The 16,708-nt window shown below is 31.7% G+C and overlaps 1 protein-coding gene across 2 annotated transcripts in view; it reads right to left on the reverse strand.

Moving 5' to 3' along the window:
* Positions 1 to 1,829: 1,829 nt before the first annotated feature.
* Positions 1,830 to 16,708, reverse strand: part of LOC127718317 (hepatocyte growth factor receptor-like) — a 132,076-nt gene continuing 117,197 nt past the window's right edge. The window contains exons 15-19 of one of the 2 annotated variants that reach the window (XM_052224310.1): positions 8,637 to 8,840; positions 7,711 to 7,875; positions 6,829 to 7,054; positions 5,277 to 5,304; positions 1,830 to 2,338 (exon numbers count right to left, since the gene is read on the reverse strand). In XM_052224310.1, coding sequence (XP_052080270.1) covers positions 1,930 to 2,338; positions 5,277 to 5,304; positions 6,829 to 7,054; positions 7,711 to 7,875; positions 8,637 to 8,840 — 1,032 coding nt within the window. In that variant the 3' untranslated portion in view covers positions 1,830 to 1,929. The remainder of the gene's footprint in view (positions 2,339 to 5,276; positions 5,305 to 6,828; positions 7,055 to 7,710; positions 7,876 to 8,636; positions 8,841 to 16,708) is intronic. The other variant, XM_052224317.1, reaches the window with a different exon arrangement.

Here is a 16,708-nt window from a genome sequence, read left to right on the forward strand (position 1 = left end):
AGACTAGACATATTACAACTGGACTGACTCTTATTCTGTGCAATTTAACATATAACAGACATATAACACAACTGACTTAAAACTGCGAATAAACATACAAATATATCTCACAAAGATGCACACAAAAAAATGTTTTTGTAGTTGATAGTACGTGCATTTAAGTAAAAATAATGAGATACACTTTCCTGATAAAGTACAAATAAAGTAAAATATAAATACAAGTGTATTAAAAATAAAAACAACACTATAAAGCCCTTGTATGTCCTAATTGCACCTCTAAATAAAAATAAAAATAAGGAGATGTGGTATGATTACCAATGAGATAACTATCCACAAAGTTCGAATGGAATGGATGTAAGCAATTATAGGAACCGTACGGCCGTCAACAGTGAGAAAACTCCATACCGTATGGTCGGCTATAAAAGGCCCCGACATGAAAAATATGAAACAATTTAGTTGAGAAAACTAACGACCTAATTTATAACAAAACAATTTACGAAAAACAAATATGACAGACATGAACCAACGACAACCACTGAACTACTAGCTCCTGACTTGGGACAGGCACATACAGAATGTGGCGTTGTTAAACATGTTTGTGAGCGCTCACTCCTCTCCTAACCTGGAACAGTGGTGTAACAGTACAACATAAGAACAAACTATAAAAATCAGTTGAATGAGGCTTAACTCATCAGATTGATACAAATAGAAATAATCTAACAAAAACACAGAATGGACGTGGACGGGTACTTATACATCCCCTTAACAAAAAAGACACTAAGTACAGGTCTGAGTGTACTCGCAGTTAATGAGAGCTAGTTAAAAGCCAATAACTACTAATAAAAAAAAATCATGTATTTAAGACTATATATTCAACCGCACAAAGCTTAAAACCCAAAAAGCTGGGTGCGCAAATTCCATGAACATCGAGCCACATTAAGATTCGCATGACCAACAGGAACATAATACTACACAAATTAGTAAAATGAAAATGTAATGTAAATAAAATGATACACAATGTTCGCATCTAGAATCTAAATCGAAAGATCATCCTATTTCGTTTTTGAATATTTATCGAATAGGTCTTAGTACTTTCCGATGAACTGTGTGACAAAACCCTGCACATAATTTTTTTGGTAAGACACCGATGACATTTTTCAATATCCGAGTAGCAGCTGCAAGCTCTTGAACATCTTATGATTTGAGAAATGTATGGCACATACGAGGAAGAAGTTTGAATATTGCTGAGATGAGGACCTTTATAGCTTCAAAATTGAAAAAGGCCTCATTTGTCATAGATTCTGGTACTAAGAGGAACACTGTAGTCAAATTCGAGGAAAATATCTAAAAATGAGGCATAGGAAGCTGTATCTGTGGTTTCGTTAATCTCCAGTTCAGGAGGATGAATTAACATGACCCGATAAGAAAAGTTTGGATTGCTAATAGAAAGAATATCATCAATATACTTGTATGTGAAATGAAACAATCTAGCTTCTGTGTTTCTTTTGTGTTTTACAAAAAAAGAAGCGAAAGATACCAAAGGGACATCCAAACTCATAAGTCGGAAATTAACTAACAACGCCACGTCTAAAAAAGAAAAGAATCAACAGACAAATAACAGTTCACAAAACACAAAATAGAAAACAAAAGACTGAGATTTTGGTTTTGTATGTTGTGTTTTGTGTGCAGTTGTTTGTCTTTTGATCGTTTTTTTTTGCCATGGCGTTATCAGTTTATTTTTTACTTATAAGTGTGGTATCTTTTGCCTTTCTTGTGAACAGATATCATTAGATGACACAATTAAAACTTTATGAAATTGAAAACTTGACTACAAGGTGATGACTTTATTTCATTGACGGATTAAAGAAATCATTGTTTTTTATAAAAATTAACAACAGCAAATGAATAAGCTGACGTCAAAGCAGTGCTTTAATCGTACTTCCTGAGATTTATATAATCATTGAGAGATGAATCAGTTATACTGTTATCGAGATTTGTCATGCTATTGTTATTGTCAACTCTTTCATGTTGAAGAGGATTATCTGGATAGTTTCGTGATATTGGTTCATCGTATCCATTAAATAAGCTTAGATAATCATTTCTACGTGTATTGCATTGCAATTCGTCATCTGCATTTGTTACATTGTTTATCGTGTCCTGATTTTGATTTTCATGTTGAAGCTGATTATATGGATTTGTTGGTGGTCGCTGTCCTAGTTCATCGTATCCGCCATGTACGTCAAGATAACTGTTTTCAGGTGTATTATTTTCCTCATCTGCATTTATTTCATCATATATTGACTCTTCAGGCTCAGTATCTTCATCTCCATCTTCAACCCTGACAAAAGATAATGATAATAATAATTAATAAAAGTAGTTATAGAGATTAATGTGTGGTTGCTTTTATGCATATATAGTCATAATTGTGGTTCTAGGTTCGATTTGGTATTGTGTATCTTCTAAAGAAACTGGAACATCTAAATTTTTTCCTTTGAACGCGTACTTTTTTTAATTCTAAAACATGAATTGAACTGTTAAAATATAGATTTTTCTTTACACAAACAATAATATGCTGAATTATATAAACAAAATTACACGTTTAACGAAATTCTATTATTTTGTACATGATATAATATTTAAGGAATGATGTTTTAATTAAAAGATGACCAATATGTTTCAGTTCTTAGGAAATTAAGATGATCTTTCATTTTTCACATTAATTTTATACTTTTAAGATAAAGAAATGTACATTCTCTGTTGCATTTAACGAAATATGCATTCACCTCCAGCACACTTTATATCTGTATTAGATAAAAGTGTGATCAATGCTTAAAAAGAAACAAGAGAACATAATATTAGCTTGTATTTACTAAAAAAAAAAGATTAGCAGAAGTTAAGATTCAATTGGAAATTATATTAAAACTAAAACTAAGTCAGGTGCTGTCTCATAAATCACATAGTTCTACCATCCTTTCACAGTCAACCCGTGGGTTTTGAAATATCATAATTGTTTGTTTTATTAATTCGTAAGTGTCCAGTGATCTGTATTTTGTAAATTAAATACAATAGTAGTTACAAATATATACCATTGAACAATAGTATCTAAAGAAATCAGCCATCAACTAAAATATCACAACCGAACATTAAAGCTAAGAAATAGAAAAACCGACCTAAAAATTGATAGCAAATGGCACAAGCCATTCGTAAGTTGCAACGCCTAGATACAGAATACAGGTATGAAAAGATATTACAGGAAAGGAGGATTTGTAGGCGGTAACTAAAAAGCATGCAGGTAATAAGGTGTGCTTGACTAAGGTTTGTCATTTGTCATCGTCACTATGATATGGTAATGAATATGACAAATGTATAACATAGAAAAAACAACAAACATAATGAAATAGTTTATGCGGCGACAAAAAAACAACACTTCAATAAATTAGTATTCCAGTAAGTTTGTTGTAATCATGATAGTTATATTCATTATAATTATAACAATTCTTTAAATTAAGAAATACAACAAAAATATTCCAGTTTGATGTTGAGAAATATATTCAACACCAGTTATAATTTGCATAAGTATACAATCACAGTACAAAAATGCTGAAAAATACTGTCGATTAAAGAGGCTATATATAATATTTATCATGATAACATTTGTTTTTATCTATTTCAAAATTGATTATAGATAAATTTTGAATTAGCTAGGATGTGATTGGAGGTTAAAATGAAAATTAGGTAAACCAGAGCAGCAAAATTGTGCACATTGGTTAACAGCATTAACACAAGAAATTGGAAACAGAACGTTTGTTCCGAATTTTTTGTATTATAAGAAATGAAAAGAATTAACTATCACAAAATAGTTTAGAATTTGAATTGAAATATCTTACAGTTTAGAATAATATGATGAAATAATAAAAAAAAAAATAAAAGCCTTTTCATATCGGTCAATACGTATTTATCGACTCACTGAAAGCATATCAACTTAGCCTCACAAATTTTGTTTTATGACAGTACGTATAACTTGTAAATGATAAAGACAAATCTATGGTTGTTCTTTAGAGAATAAATCTCTCTCTTATTGTATACTGTTCCTGTTTGATATGAATCTTAAGTTTAATATTTAACATAACAAGGCACAACGGAACACTGCAGAAGAGAAGCCTTAAATGGTTAGAATACACATTCTACCTTAATTATATGAACTATTTATTCATATCAATGAAGTATATCTATGAAAAAATAATTCAGGAGTGTGATTGCTGTCTTTGTCTTCTGCATCTATATTATAATTGAAATGAATCAAAATGTCTTATTTCATGATCAACATCTTTTTATCTCAGGCCTGTTTTCAGTTTTTCTTTCTTCATACCATTATGGTGATAATAATAATGCAATTTGATATAGCTATTCTTTACTACTCTGAGATATTTCGATCGATATGAACAATATGAATGAAAGTAATATACATGTACCTGTCGAAATGTTTACTATTTCACGACAATGATATTTGCATAACTAGAGAAAATATATTGTTCAAGGATATCGATATAATTGTGATAATAAGTGTGTAGCATTTTTTGGGGTATGATTACAATACCTTGAAATCGAGGTATAGAATATTCCCAAGAAGTCGTAAAGCAAAATATTAATTAACACACAATAAGAATGCTCAATTTGAAGTTTGTTTGCTTTGTAGTTCTATCTATGAAAATAAACTTACATCAGCTTTTTAATCATTACATAGCCTTGAAACCTTTTTTTTTCAAAACTGTATTTACAATTTGGCCACTAGGTATCTGGTTTTCTTTGCTTGAGATTATATTTGATTGCATGGCTATTAGTGTGTACACCATATTGCAATCTATTCATACAGTATCGCGTATAATAATTGAATAATATACTCTGTTGCCTTAAATTAATGATTTACAAGATTGACTGCATTTTCAAAATAAAACCCTGTAATTGAATACTGTTATTGTCTTAAATTTTTCATGTGAAATTTCGCACATGTAAAATTATCAATCGAGAAATAAACTTGCATGTATCAACTTAAATTTTTGTCTTAAGATATTCATAATGTGAAAAGGATTTCCTTGTGCATATGATATGCTGTTTTTGTCTATTGTAGAAAAACTCTTGCAAAAGGGTTGATGAATGCACCGAGTAAATCATCAAGTTTTTTTTATAGAATTTATCATGAATTATGTCATGTATGTATTACGACACAATCCAGTGAGATGGTTTAACTGATTTGTGGAAATAGCAAAATATTTTACCTTACGTTCCTTCGCCTTTCAGACATACCTAAAACATACATTAACTTCTTTGTAACAGTATTCAACAAGTTAGATATGGGGGAGGCAACCCAAATTGCCGTATTGTAATCTAATTATTGGATGACACATGTGTCTTTTCTCATAGATACTGTGGATTTATTTGTATTCGTAGGATACCAACTTTCGTTGATTTCGAAGGTATTGGTAAAGTCTAATTTCAATGTTCAACATTTTCTGAAGGCTTGTATTTAGACGTTTGCAAATCAACGAATTTAAATATCAATAACAATATTTTTTTTCAATCCACGAAAATTGGAATACATGAAAAAAACTTAATCCACAGTAAGTTAATGGCCAATTTGTAGGATGCTGCTTTTTTTCCATATAAGATAATTCCAACAATTCTTGGTATTGTTGAGAGTGTAAGCTTTTTTTTTTAAATATACCGTGAAGGCACGTTCTGTTTATCGATAGTTTGAAATTTTACAACACTCATTGTACAAAGAAAATGTTCGTCAAAATTGTCGTTGCTTTAGCGAAAGGAATGACAGTTATGTTTCAGTATACATGATACCTCAATCAATTGCATACAACAACACAGGTCTATCCCCGGTATTGGACTTGGTAAGATAATTCAATTACTATATCAAACTGATTATCAATACTTGTATCAAACATGTCTTTGTTTGATTTTGAATAAAACAAAATAATTTGAATAACATATATATTTCGATACGGATACAAAATACTTATTGAAATAGTAACTGATACACAATTTTTTGTTCTCAATGTTCAACTTCAGTTTTTACTTATTTTTCCAATTGTTTGGTTTGAATGCCACTGGTGAGTCTTGTGTAGACGCGCATCTGGTGGACCAAGCTATAAGCCTTGTATTTTATGATGAGTTAAAATCACTTTAGGAACACAGGTTGGCATATATTCAGGGCTCCTGAATACTTTAAAAATCAAAATGTTAAAAATCAAAATCAAAAGAGTTTTTAGACTAAACTCCATCTTCTAATTGAATATCTGTTTTTAGATTTTTTCATAGCTAACAATAAAGATATGCTTTATCATGTTATATTGACTAGTTAATGAAACCTTGCGACAATTTATCATATAAGTGCATATTACGAGAATAACGTCAATACCGAGAGAAGGAATAAACATATTTCCTACCATTGAATTGGATGTCTTACGTTGATGGTTTTGACATTACCGAAAAAATAAAACTGTATTACATAGCTTTAGATAATGTGTATGCCAGTTCCCATTTGGTTTTAGTTCATCTTTCTTAATTAAAAACATTGACAACAGGAAATCGATATAGTCGAACTTTTATAGAAGTTGAACATGTTAAATGAGAGCTTCGTAGAAGTATATATAACAAAATTTGCTGTCGAAATATTATTTGTTAATATGTTTCCTCTTTTATTTCAACTGTAAAAATATAGCTTTTTTACATTCTAACGACATTTTGATTGTAAATGACAAATTTAAAAAAAAGATGTTCCTTAATTAAAATCAATAGTGATAAATCTGAGCTTATTACCATCTCTTCTAGCTTTTTGTATTATCTCTTCCTTCGCCTTTATTTCCATTTTAAATTCATTGGCAGCCTTAGTCTTCTTTCTCCTTAAAATTGAAAAAGCTGACATGCCCATGATAACAGATCCAACTAATCCGGCGCCTAATAGTCCAACTACTATGGCAAATGTATTTGTTTCTGTTATGTACTGTATGTCACCAATATATATATGTATTCTAATAACGTTCACCTAGTTTTAAGAAAAGAACAGCGTTGCAATATTATTTTCATGTAATTTTAACGCTAGGATAACACAACTTTTTAGGAATATTTATTATAATATGGGTTAAAGAATTCGTGAAAATACATACGATAAGTCCTTATTCCAAGATGAATCACTTGCACAGTATTTTGAAAATAATGTGTTTCTAACTCTCATGTCTATTTGACAGTGATATCCAAGAGCGATCTATCAATACAACTATGTATCATTGTCATTGAAAAACGATATACGCTTATGCTATGTTTAAGATAATTAATAAGCAGTTGTCTTTTGTAATTGTTAGATTAGGACATGGATACTCCAAAGCGTATGATTACAATACTCGAGTATGTCCAACGGAAAGAGAGAAAAACAACTATCATATTCCTGACTTGGTACAGGCACGTGTCTGGAAATGGTTAACCCAGGTAAGGGGATCGGAAGCACTAAAGTTGATTGCTTTATGGTCTAAAGGGATAATTGTCATATTCCCGACAACTTTTTCCCCCCAAAATATAAGGCAAATATAAACATGTAGCAAATAATTGTAAAGAAGATAATTTACACATACTATTGTTTTGAATTAAACTTTGCACATCTTAATTTTATTGTCATGTAAAGAAACATTAATATACGTTACTTACAATAACATGAACTGTTGTAACATCAGTTTTATTTGTCCGAGGTACTGATTTTGGTGGTATGCAAGTTATGAGTTCCATATTTATATCCGATATGAGACACGATCCGTCCAATCCAATATTTATATGATAATCGTGATAGCGTGCCACATTTAATATATTTCTTCCCTATAAGAAAACTTCGTAAATATTACACTTGTATTTGTATTTGGTATTATATTTGATATGCCTGGTAAGAAACTATTTTCTAAGAAATGACAAAACATATATATAATAAATTTATGTTCTTGCAAGTTGGTAAACTATGCAATACTTTTTTTCCGTTAGTTTAAGTTTTTTTGTTTAATAGTATTGAAATTAGGAGCTGTTGTATGATTGTCCATGACAACAATATACCACGGCCCAAATAGCGTGGATGTAAGCAACTAAAGGTCATTGTACGAACTTGACCAATGATCAAATCCATACTGTATTGTCAGCTATAAAAGGCATAAGAAAATGTAAAACAATTTAAACAAGTATACTAAATACCTCGTTTATGACAAAACATCAAACGAAAACAAAAATAGCACACAGCAACAAAGTCATGAGTCTTAAGTTATTTGAAAATATTTATGCTTATTGTCCTTATTAAGATTTTTAGTTCTTCAATTTTTTATTATCTGGAACAAATTTAACTATAATATATACTTGCTACTATTTAATTATCAAACTAGGCCAATAACATTGTCTTTTATGACAATATAGCTATGATTTCAAATACTTGTATCAAGCTGACCATTTTATATTGGATAATCAGTGATAGCATAGTAGTAAATTTTAGTTATGTCTCATTTAATCGTTCGCTGAAGTCAAATGCGATATGGTGATGAAAACAAACTGTGAAGCTTTTCTGTTATGAAAAGCCTACTTAATTTTTCGAACCTTACTTTAATTTCAATACTAGATTCCATGTCATACTCAACAATGCCTTGAAACCTTTCAAACGTAGGGTCGTTCACATATTCCAAGGTAACTTGAATTGTCACTCCATCAAAATTAACTTCAATAGTTTGATTGTTAGGCTGATTCTGTAATCTTGGAGGTGTTTCACATTCTGTTGAAGTATCTTCTGGTACATCACATGGTTTGTCCTGGAAACAATATTTGAAAAAAACCGCTAGTAAAATGAAATAAAAAGATATGGGTGCACGGTAAACAACCAAACATAAACATGATTTAGTTCATTCTCAATTGTTTTTACATTAACGCGTCTCAGTCAATCCGATACAAGGTGCAACATTTGTGAATAAATAAAAAACAAGCAAATATCTACAACATACACATATAATTACGCAACTGCCGCTTGATAGGAAATTTGACAGTAATTACATATGATATATCTACTAGTAGATGTCTTTGTTTGTAGTATTGTTTGCAGACTTCGGTATTAATGGCAGAGTTTTGAAATTTTCTTATCTCGTTTGGTATTGTGTGGCCACCGATGATTCACTCTTTCGTTCTTCTGCTCTAAACCAGGCTGTCGTATCATAAAACAATCGTTAGATTACCTTTGCAAAACATCCGTTATGCTAAACATCCGTTTCATAAAACAATCATTCTTTGCGATAGTGGTGCATTGGGTGTGCATCGTGAACGCTATTTGCATGTAGTTAAACCTGTCGCAAAGCGATCGTTGCCTTAAGACAAGAAAGGGTTTTCAAGAAAAGGATTTATATCATGGACAATTCAAATCACACATAACATATCTCGCTACCGACCTGATAGACAGGGCAAATTTGAGTCTGCAGATAAACTTTAGCACGTTTGAAAGGGCAACTTTGAAAAATTTCGCAAAACCTCCTTTCGGCCAAGTATTGATCGACAATCTTATGTATTATGCAAACATAGAAGATATTCATGGTATAAGCTAGTCATCGGTCAGTCGTGCAATATCTTCCATAACAGAGTCAATTTTGCATCACTCTCCGGACCAAAATAAATTTCAAGTTTCAATTAAAAGTCCAAGCAGCATTGCGAGTAAATAAAATAAAATTTTCACTGTATGTACGTGATGCTGAATGAAATTGATTGTGTTGACTGCACTTTGCTATCTATTATAAGACTAGAAGGGGATGAAAAGACTTTTGTTTGTATGATAAACGTTGATGTCTAAAATATGCTAGGCATATGTGATGCAAACATGACGATGGTATAAGTCAAATGTATGCTATTTTAGTGAACTTTTCATTATTCTACCAAACAATAAATAGATATCGCCTAAATGAAGACAATACTGAAATGTTTGTAGTTGTGTTCACGTGTCATTGATGATCGACCGTCCTAAATTTACTGACTTCTGTTATTCTACAAAAAAAAACATGAACAGACATTTAGCGTGCTATGTACTAACAATGTATATGTATATCAAGTTATTTTAACATTACAATCAGAAATATCTGGACCCATACAATTTGTTCATGATATATGAACACATTTATACCAAATGTATACTGTTGATATAAAAATAAGAAGATTTGGTATGATTGCCAATGAGACAACTCTCCACAAGAGACAAAATGACACAGAAATTAACAATTAAAGGTCACCATACGGCCTTCAACATTGAGTAAAAACCATACCGCATAGACGAAGCTTAAAGGTGTCACGGCCGCGTATTGTCAGGGAGTACTTGTTTGTCCAATCATAATAACTCCGGTTGAAATATTCATAAAGTTTTTTTGATGTTTTTATCCACGAGAGCATTTGAAACTATCGAAATCTGTAGCTGTTAGTTAAAATAGTTGAAGCACTATATTAAAAAGATATGGAAAGGGTATAAAGTGTATTCATTGAAATTAAAAATGTCAGAATTATTGTTAGTCGACCTTTTTAATGATAGAAACAAGTGCCTGTAATGTACGTGGATACTTTTGTTCGAATCCTTACCTACACAACAGACGAAAAATATATATAAAATTGTCTATTAAACAATCAACTGTCAGGTATGCAACAGCAGAGGACGGAACCAACTTCCCTTAAAATGCTAACAATAATTATAAATAATGAAAAAAATAGCTATTGAAAATTTTATCATTAATATGAAAATAATGGGGTACGATAGCATATGGGACAATGATCGTAAGTAATAGTAGTGCATTAAACAATGAAAAAAACCAATATAATACTTTAAAGAAAGCCATAGTTTTATTTAATTTGTTTAAACATATCTTATCTGCAAAAGTAGCAAAAGGGATTGGACACAAGTAATAACAAAATTAATGACGTCATATATAGATATAAGAAGATGTGGTATGAGTGCCAATCAGACAACTCTCCATCCAAGTCACAATTTGTAAAAGTAAACCATTATAGGTCAAAGTACGGCCTTCAACACGGAGCCTTGGCTCATACCGAACAGCAAGCTATAAAGGGCCCCTAAAATGACTAGTGTAAAAGCTTTTAAACAGGAAGACCAACGGTCTAATCTATATACAAAACGAGAAACGAAAAACACTTATGAATCACATCAACAAACGACAACCACTGAATATCAGGTTCCTGACTTGGGACAGGTGCAAACAAATGCAGCAGGTTTAAACGTCTAATAGGCGCCAACCTTCACCCTACCTGAAACAATAGTGTAACATCACAAAACAGAAAGATACACTATAAAATATCAATTGAAATGGCTTAACTCAATCAAAAGAATTATTAACAAAAACAAGTGAACATACACTTAGCGAATAAATTTGATATATGACACAATGTAAATACAAAAAAAATAAAACAAGGGGATTAGATGTAGAACAATATCAGAAAGACAACCATAACCTTGGACAAAATGCCGCCAAAAAAAATAAAGTACACAGGCAAATAAAATAATTTTATTGTAAGGTATACATGAAGAACGGAAATAATTTTTACAAAATAATAATAATCGGTGATCCTAGTACGAGAACAAAAGTGAAAATTTATCGTCATACTAACACTTATCAGTGGTATATATTAAAAATTGTGAGACGAGATATAACACTAAATAAGTAAACATTAAATAACAAAAATACATTAAAAATTGTATCAACAGGTCAAATTAACATGAAAGTACGATTTAGTGACGTCATCACTATAAAGACATTTAAACACAGAAAAAACATTTGATAATGACGATACCCTAATAGGAATGCATGTTATACAAAAAAGGGGAAAATATAATATGCATGTGATATGATAAGACTGGTCACGAATGGAATGAGAGAAATTAAGAATTCTGGATTTTAATTGCATGTTTTCAATCGTTGTGTAATTTTGATATAAGATTGTACAGACTCAAAAAATTAAAAATAAGGTCACCATAACCTGCTAATTAAAGCTCAATTGATAAAGCATACATCTTTCTAATTTTAAAAATATTATTTCTCTCGATTCATTGTGAACAGGGCACTTAAAATAGTGAAACAATAGTCAGCAGAAAGCAATAGAAGCCACCGATGTGCTTATAAATGTATATAAATTCTAGAGATGCCGCGATAAAAGATCAACTATGATATCTACGTCCTATAGAAAATTTATGCTTTTCTGTGGTCTGGTTAATGCATGAAAAATACACAACAAAAAACTGCTGACTTCTTTGCTCCGAGTATACGGAAGAAACATATATGTATAGTGTGTGTCAGGGTTGAACATTTGTCCGAGTCCTCAACAACTGCCAACCCCCAACCTAAAACGGTGGAGTTGTCAACAGCCTTCCATAGGAATATACTCTTAAAAAAACGGCAAATCACATCCACTTACTAGACACAAAACACACATTGACAAACAAAAACGGTCCAACAGAATATCGACTATGTAAGGTTGGCGGAACATCTTGTAAAAAGTAATAAATTAAACACAAAATTAAAGTTATGATATTAAAAAAACTATCATATATATATAACATGTATAAATGGTATGTTTCCTATCAAACAAAGCAAACGCGGTCATTTGAATCCGAGCTTATGTATATATCTTTAGAAATCCTGAAGAAACCATGGATAATCATAATTCTGTTCTATGTTCCTTTGGAATTTCAACCAACAATGAAGAACTGGATCTTCTATCACTTTATCATGTGTATTTGATACATAAACCACATAAGTTTCCTTCACACAACGTTATATTGTTGGTCCAAGTTCTCCACGAAACCTCTTTCTAAATTATTAACATCAATGTTATCAGCAATCAAAGCCGGACTTCAAAGTTATAGTGAAACTACCTATTCTAGAGGTGACGTGAATCAGATGTGGATACTAAAAAATTCCAAATGTCTTTAAGAGTACTAGTACATACAATCTAAGACTTTTTACATCTTGCAATAGTATTACAACTTTGATTTTCTACACTTAACAAAAGTATTCCACATTCCAAACTAAAAGACAAATTGAAAGAGTTGGTCCTGCTTTATTTCATAAAAAAAAGAATGGCCAACGTAGATACAAGTATCTTGTCTTAGTGAGGGACAAATCTTACTTTGTACAAAATCACTCTGATTCCAACAAAACATTCTCTGAAACTGACATTATCAAGATGCTTGATTTCTTGATTGACAACATATTTGTTACGTTTGGAGGATGTGTTTTTTTAACAAAAAATCGGCATCCCCATGGAAACCAACTGTGCCCCGCGTCTCACCAACTTGTTCCTTTATTCATATGAGGCTGACTTCTTACAGGAACTTTTTAGGAAGAAAGAACAGAAGTTAGCAGTATCCTTTAACTTTCAGCTATATATATGATGTTCTCTCACTAGATAATTCAAACCTTGGTGACTATGTTGGACGCATCTACCCCATCGAACTGGAGATAAAGGATACAACAGATACGGTTAGGTTTGCCTCATATTTTGACTTACTTCTAGAAATTGACAATGAGGGTCGATTATAAACAAAACATTACGACAAAAAGAGATGTTTTCAGCTTCCCAATTGTGAACTTTCTTTTTCTATGTAGCAAAATTCCAGCACCGCTTGCATACAGACTATATATCTCCCAGTTGATACATGTACGATATTCCAGGGCTTGTATTTCCTATCATAATATCCTTGATAGAGGGTTGCTATAAAACCAAATAAACTTATCATAGATACCAGGATTGGAACTTTGTATCTGCGCCAGACGCGCGTTTCGTCTACAAAAGACTCATCAGTGACGCTCGAATCAAAAAAAGTTAAAAAGGCCAAAAAAAGTACGAAGTTAAGAACAATGAGGACCAAAAATTCCTAAAAATTTTGCCAAATACAGCTAAGGTAATCTATTCCTGAGGTACAAGTGGTGAAGTTGAAATTATCATTCGTAAATTTTACGGACGCCATCACGAGTTGGTTGACCGTTATGGATTATCCGTTTCACAGACTATAGCGGTTATGTCAGAACTGCAATCCCGTCCCCTTTTCCCTGAATGTGACCTACCGAATTAGACTTATTACCGGGTTTGTACTAACATGAGCAACACGAAAGGTGCCAAATGTGAAGCAGGATCTACTTACCCTTCTGGAGCACCTAAGATCACCTCCAGTTTTTGGTTGGGTTCCTGTTGCTCAGTCTTTAGATTTAGGAAGATGTGGTATGAGTGCCAATGAGACAACTCTCCATCCAAGTAACAATTTATAATTATAGTAAACCATTATAGATCAAGGTACGGCCTTCAACACGGAGCATTGGCTCACACCGAACAGCAAGCTATGAAGGGCCCCAAAAAATTACTAGTGTTAAACCATTCAAACGGGAAAACCAACGGTCTAATCTATATAAAAACGAGAAACGAGAAACACGTATGAACTACATAAACAGACGACAACTACTGTTCATCAGATTCCTGACTTAGGATAGGTGCAAACATTTGCAGCGGGATTAAACGTTTTAATGGTACCAAACATTCTCCCTTTTCTGAAACAATAGTATAACATCACAACATAGAACGACACACTATGAAATATCAATTGGAAGGCTTAACTCAATCAAGAAACGTAAATTAACACACAATGAACGAATGAACTTAATCTGTGATACCTGAATGCAAATACAAAGTTAATTAAAATTATAAGTGATAAATAATTAAGGTCAAAAGTTATTAAACAGGTTTAAACAAAGTTGAAGTATGACACCACTGTGAAATGTAAAACAATATTTAGATAATCATAGTGTTCTTTGTTGTGTTTTGTATACTATTGTTTGTCTTTTTTTTTTAGCCATGGCCTTGCCAGTTTATCTTAGACTTATGAATTTGAATGTTCTTTTGCGGTTGAACAAATTTTACTAGTCTTGAAAAAGTGCAAGCAAGCTACTACAGTTTTCAATCATGCAACCGTTAACATATAAAACAAGAAGAATGATATGGTACATGTATGGTTACATATGAGAAAACTGTATATGACATACATGTAAGCAACTATATATATTGAATAGAACTAGAAATAGAAATTCTTTATTTTCCAATCATGGACTTTTGCGGGTTTGTATAGGTCAATGTAAGACCATTTTCAACGATCACATACTGTACTCCGATTATAGTAATTTATGAGAATGCCCCGACTTGACATTAATGAAAACATTCATACCAGAAAATCAATGGACTAATTCCATATGTAGGAAGCAATACACGAAAATCAAATATATATGATTGACAGAAAACAACAATAAATAATGAATTATTAGAGGCTCCTGACATAGTTTGTAGATTGTAGTTAAGGTCCCTGACATAGGATAGTTGCAAAACAGTTCAACATAAGAATAGATTATTAAAGATAAATTGAATATGTCTTAACACATCACATTGCGGGGACACAAGACATAAAAAGACAACGATCAAAAAGATGAAGTACCGATTGCTAGTTACTGAAAACTAGTCAGTAGTAATCAAATGATTCTGAAATTTGATATATCTAAAATACTAGTCTAGATCGAAAAGATAGTACTTTTTTTTGCAGCTAAAACATACTGTCTGAAATATTTGTTTAGCCCATAGGGCCATGTGAGGCTATGTCATTACTTGACGTCCTTCGTGGTAATTTTTTTTAAATCTTCTACTCTGAAAACATTTAACTTTTACTAGATGTTCCTGAGAGTGTCTAGTTTATAAATTGCATCCATGGACTTGATCCACCAAGAAAAAAGGCTGGCTTTGCTGAAACTTGAACAAAGGGGTGAAATGCAGTTTTCGGCTTATATCTCAAACAATAAAGTAGTGAGAGCAAAATTGACATGGGTTAAAGTGATTAACAGGTAGAGATATCGTATACGATATTTTCAGACCTATTAAACAACCCTTTGTAAGAATACTGTCTCGGAATTGTTAAGGAAATATCACAGTTTTTAGATATTATCTTCAATATCTTTTTAGATAGAGAAAAGGTGTTTATGGCAAAAAATATCCAGCAAAACAAAATCTACAAACAAGTAAAAATGACCAAATGGTCAGTTGACCTTAAATGAGTTATTGCCCTTTAGAGACAATTTTTAACAATTTCTTGTCCGTTGTATACTTTTGAAACATCACCTCTAGACTACAAAAAAAAACTTTACCGATATGTTTCATAGGGTTTTTATTTTATAAATTGTATCCGGGGATTTGATCCATGGCTTCCGTTTCAAACAATTAAACATGGGGGAAATGCAGTTTTTGGCTTATATCACAAAATCTTAAGCACTGCCTTGAAATTTTGTGGACATTTGGACAACCCAATGTTTGGTTACTGTCCAGGAATTGTATATTATAGGAAAATTTCAGTTTTGGTTGTCTTGAATATTATAATAGATAAAGAGAAATTGTAATCAGCAAAAGTATTCAGCAAAGTCAGATCTGCAATAAAGCCAAATGACTGAAATTTTAAATTCATCCCTTATTGGGGTTATTCTTTTTAACAGATAATGTTTGGATACAGGTGGGCAATTTTAAGCTCCAATGAGCCTCGTGTTTAGACATCTATTACTTTCTAAAACCTTCGTGAAAGGTTATGGTAAAAATTTGGACATTTACTGCAGTTTAC

This window comes from Mytilus californianus, unplaced genomic scaffold, assembly GCF_021869535.1.
Source record: "Mytilus californianus isolate M0D057914Y unplaced genomic scaffold, xbMytCali1.0.p SCAF_1, whole genome shotgun sequence".
NCBI classification, from domain to species: domain Eukaryota; kingdom Metazoa; phylum Mollusca; class Bivalvia; order Mytilida; family Mytilidae; genus Mytilus; species Mytilus californianus.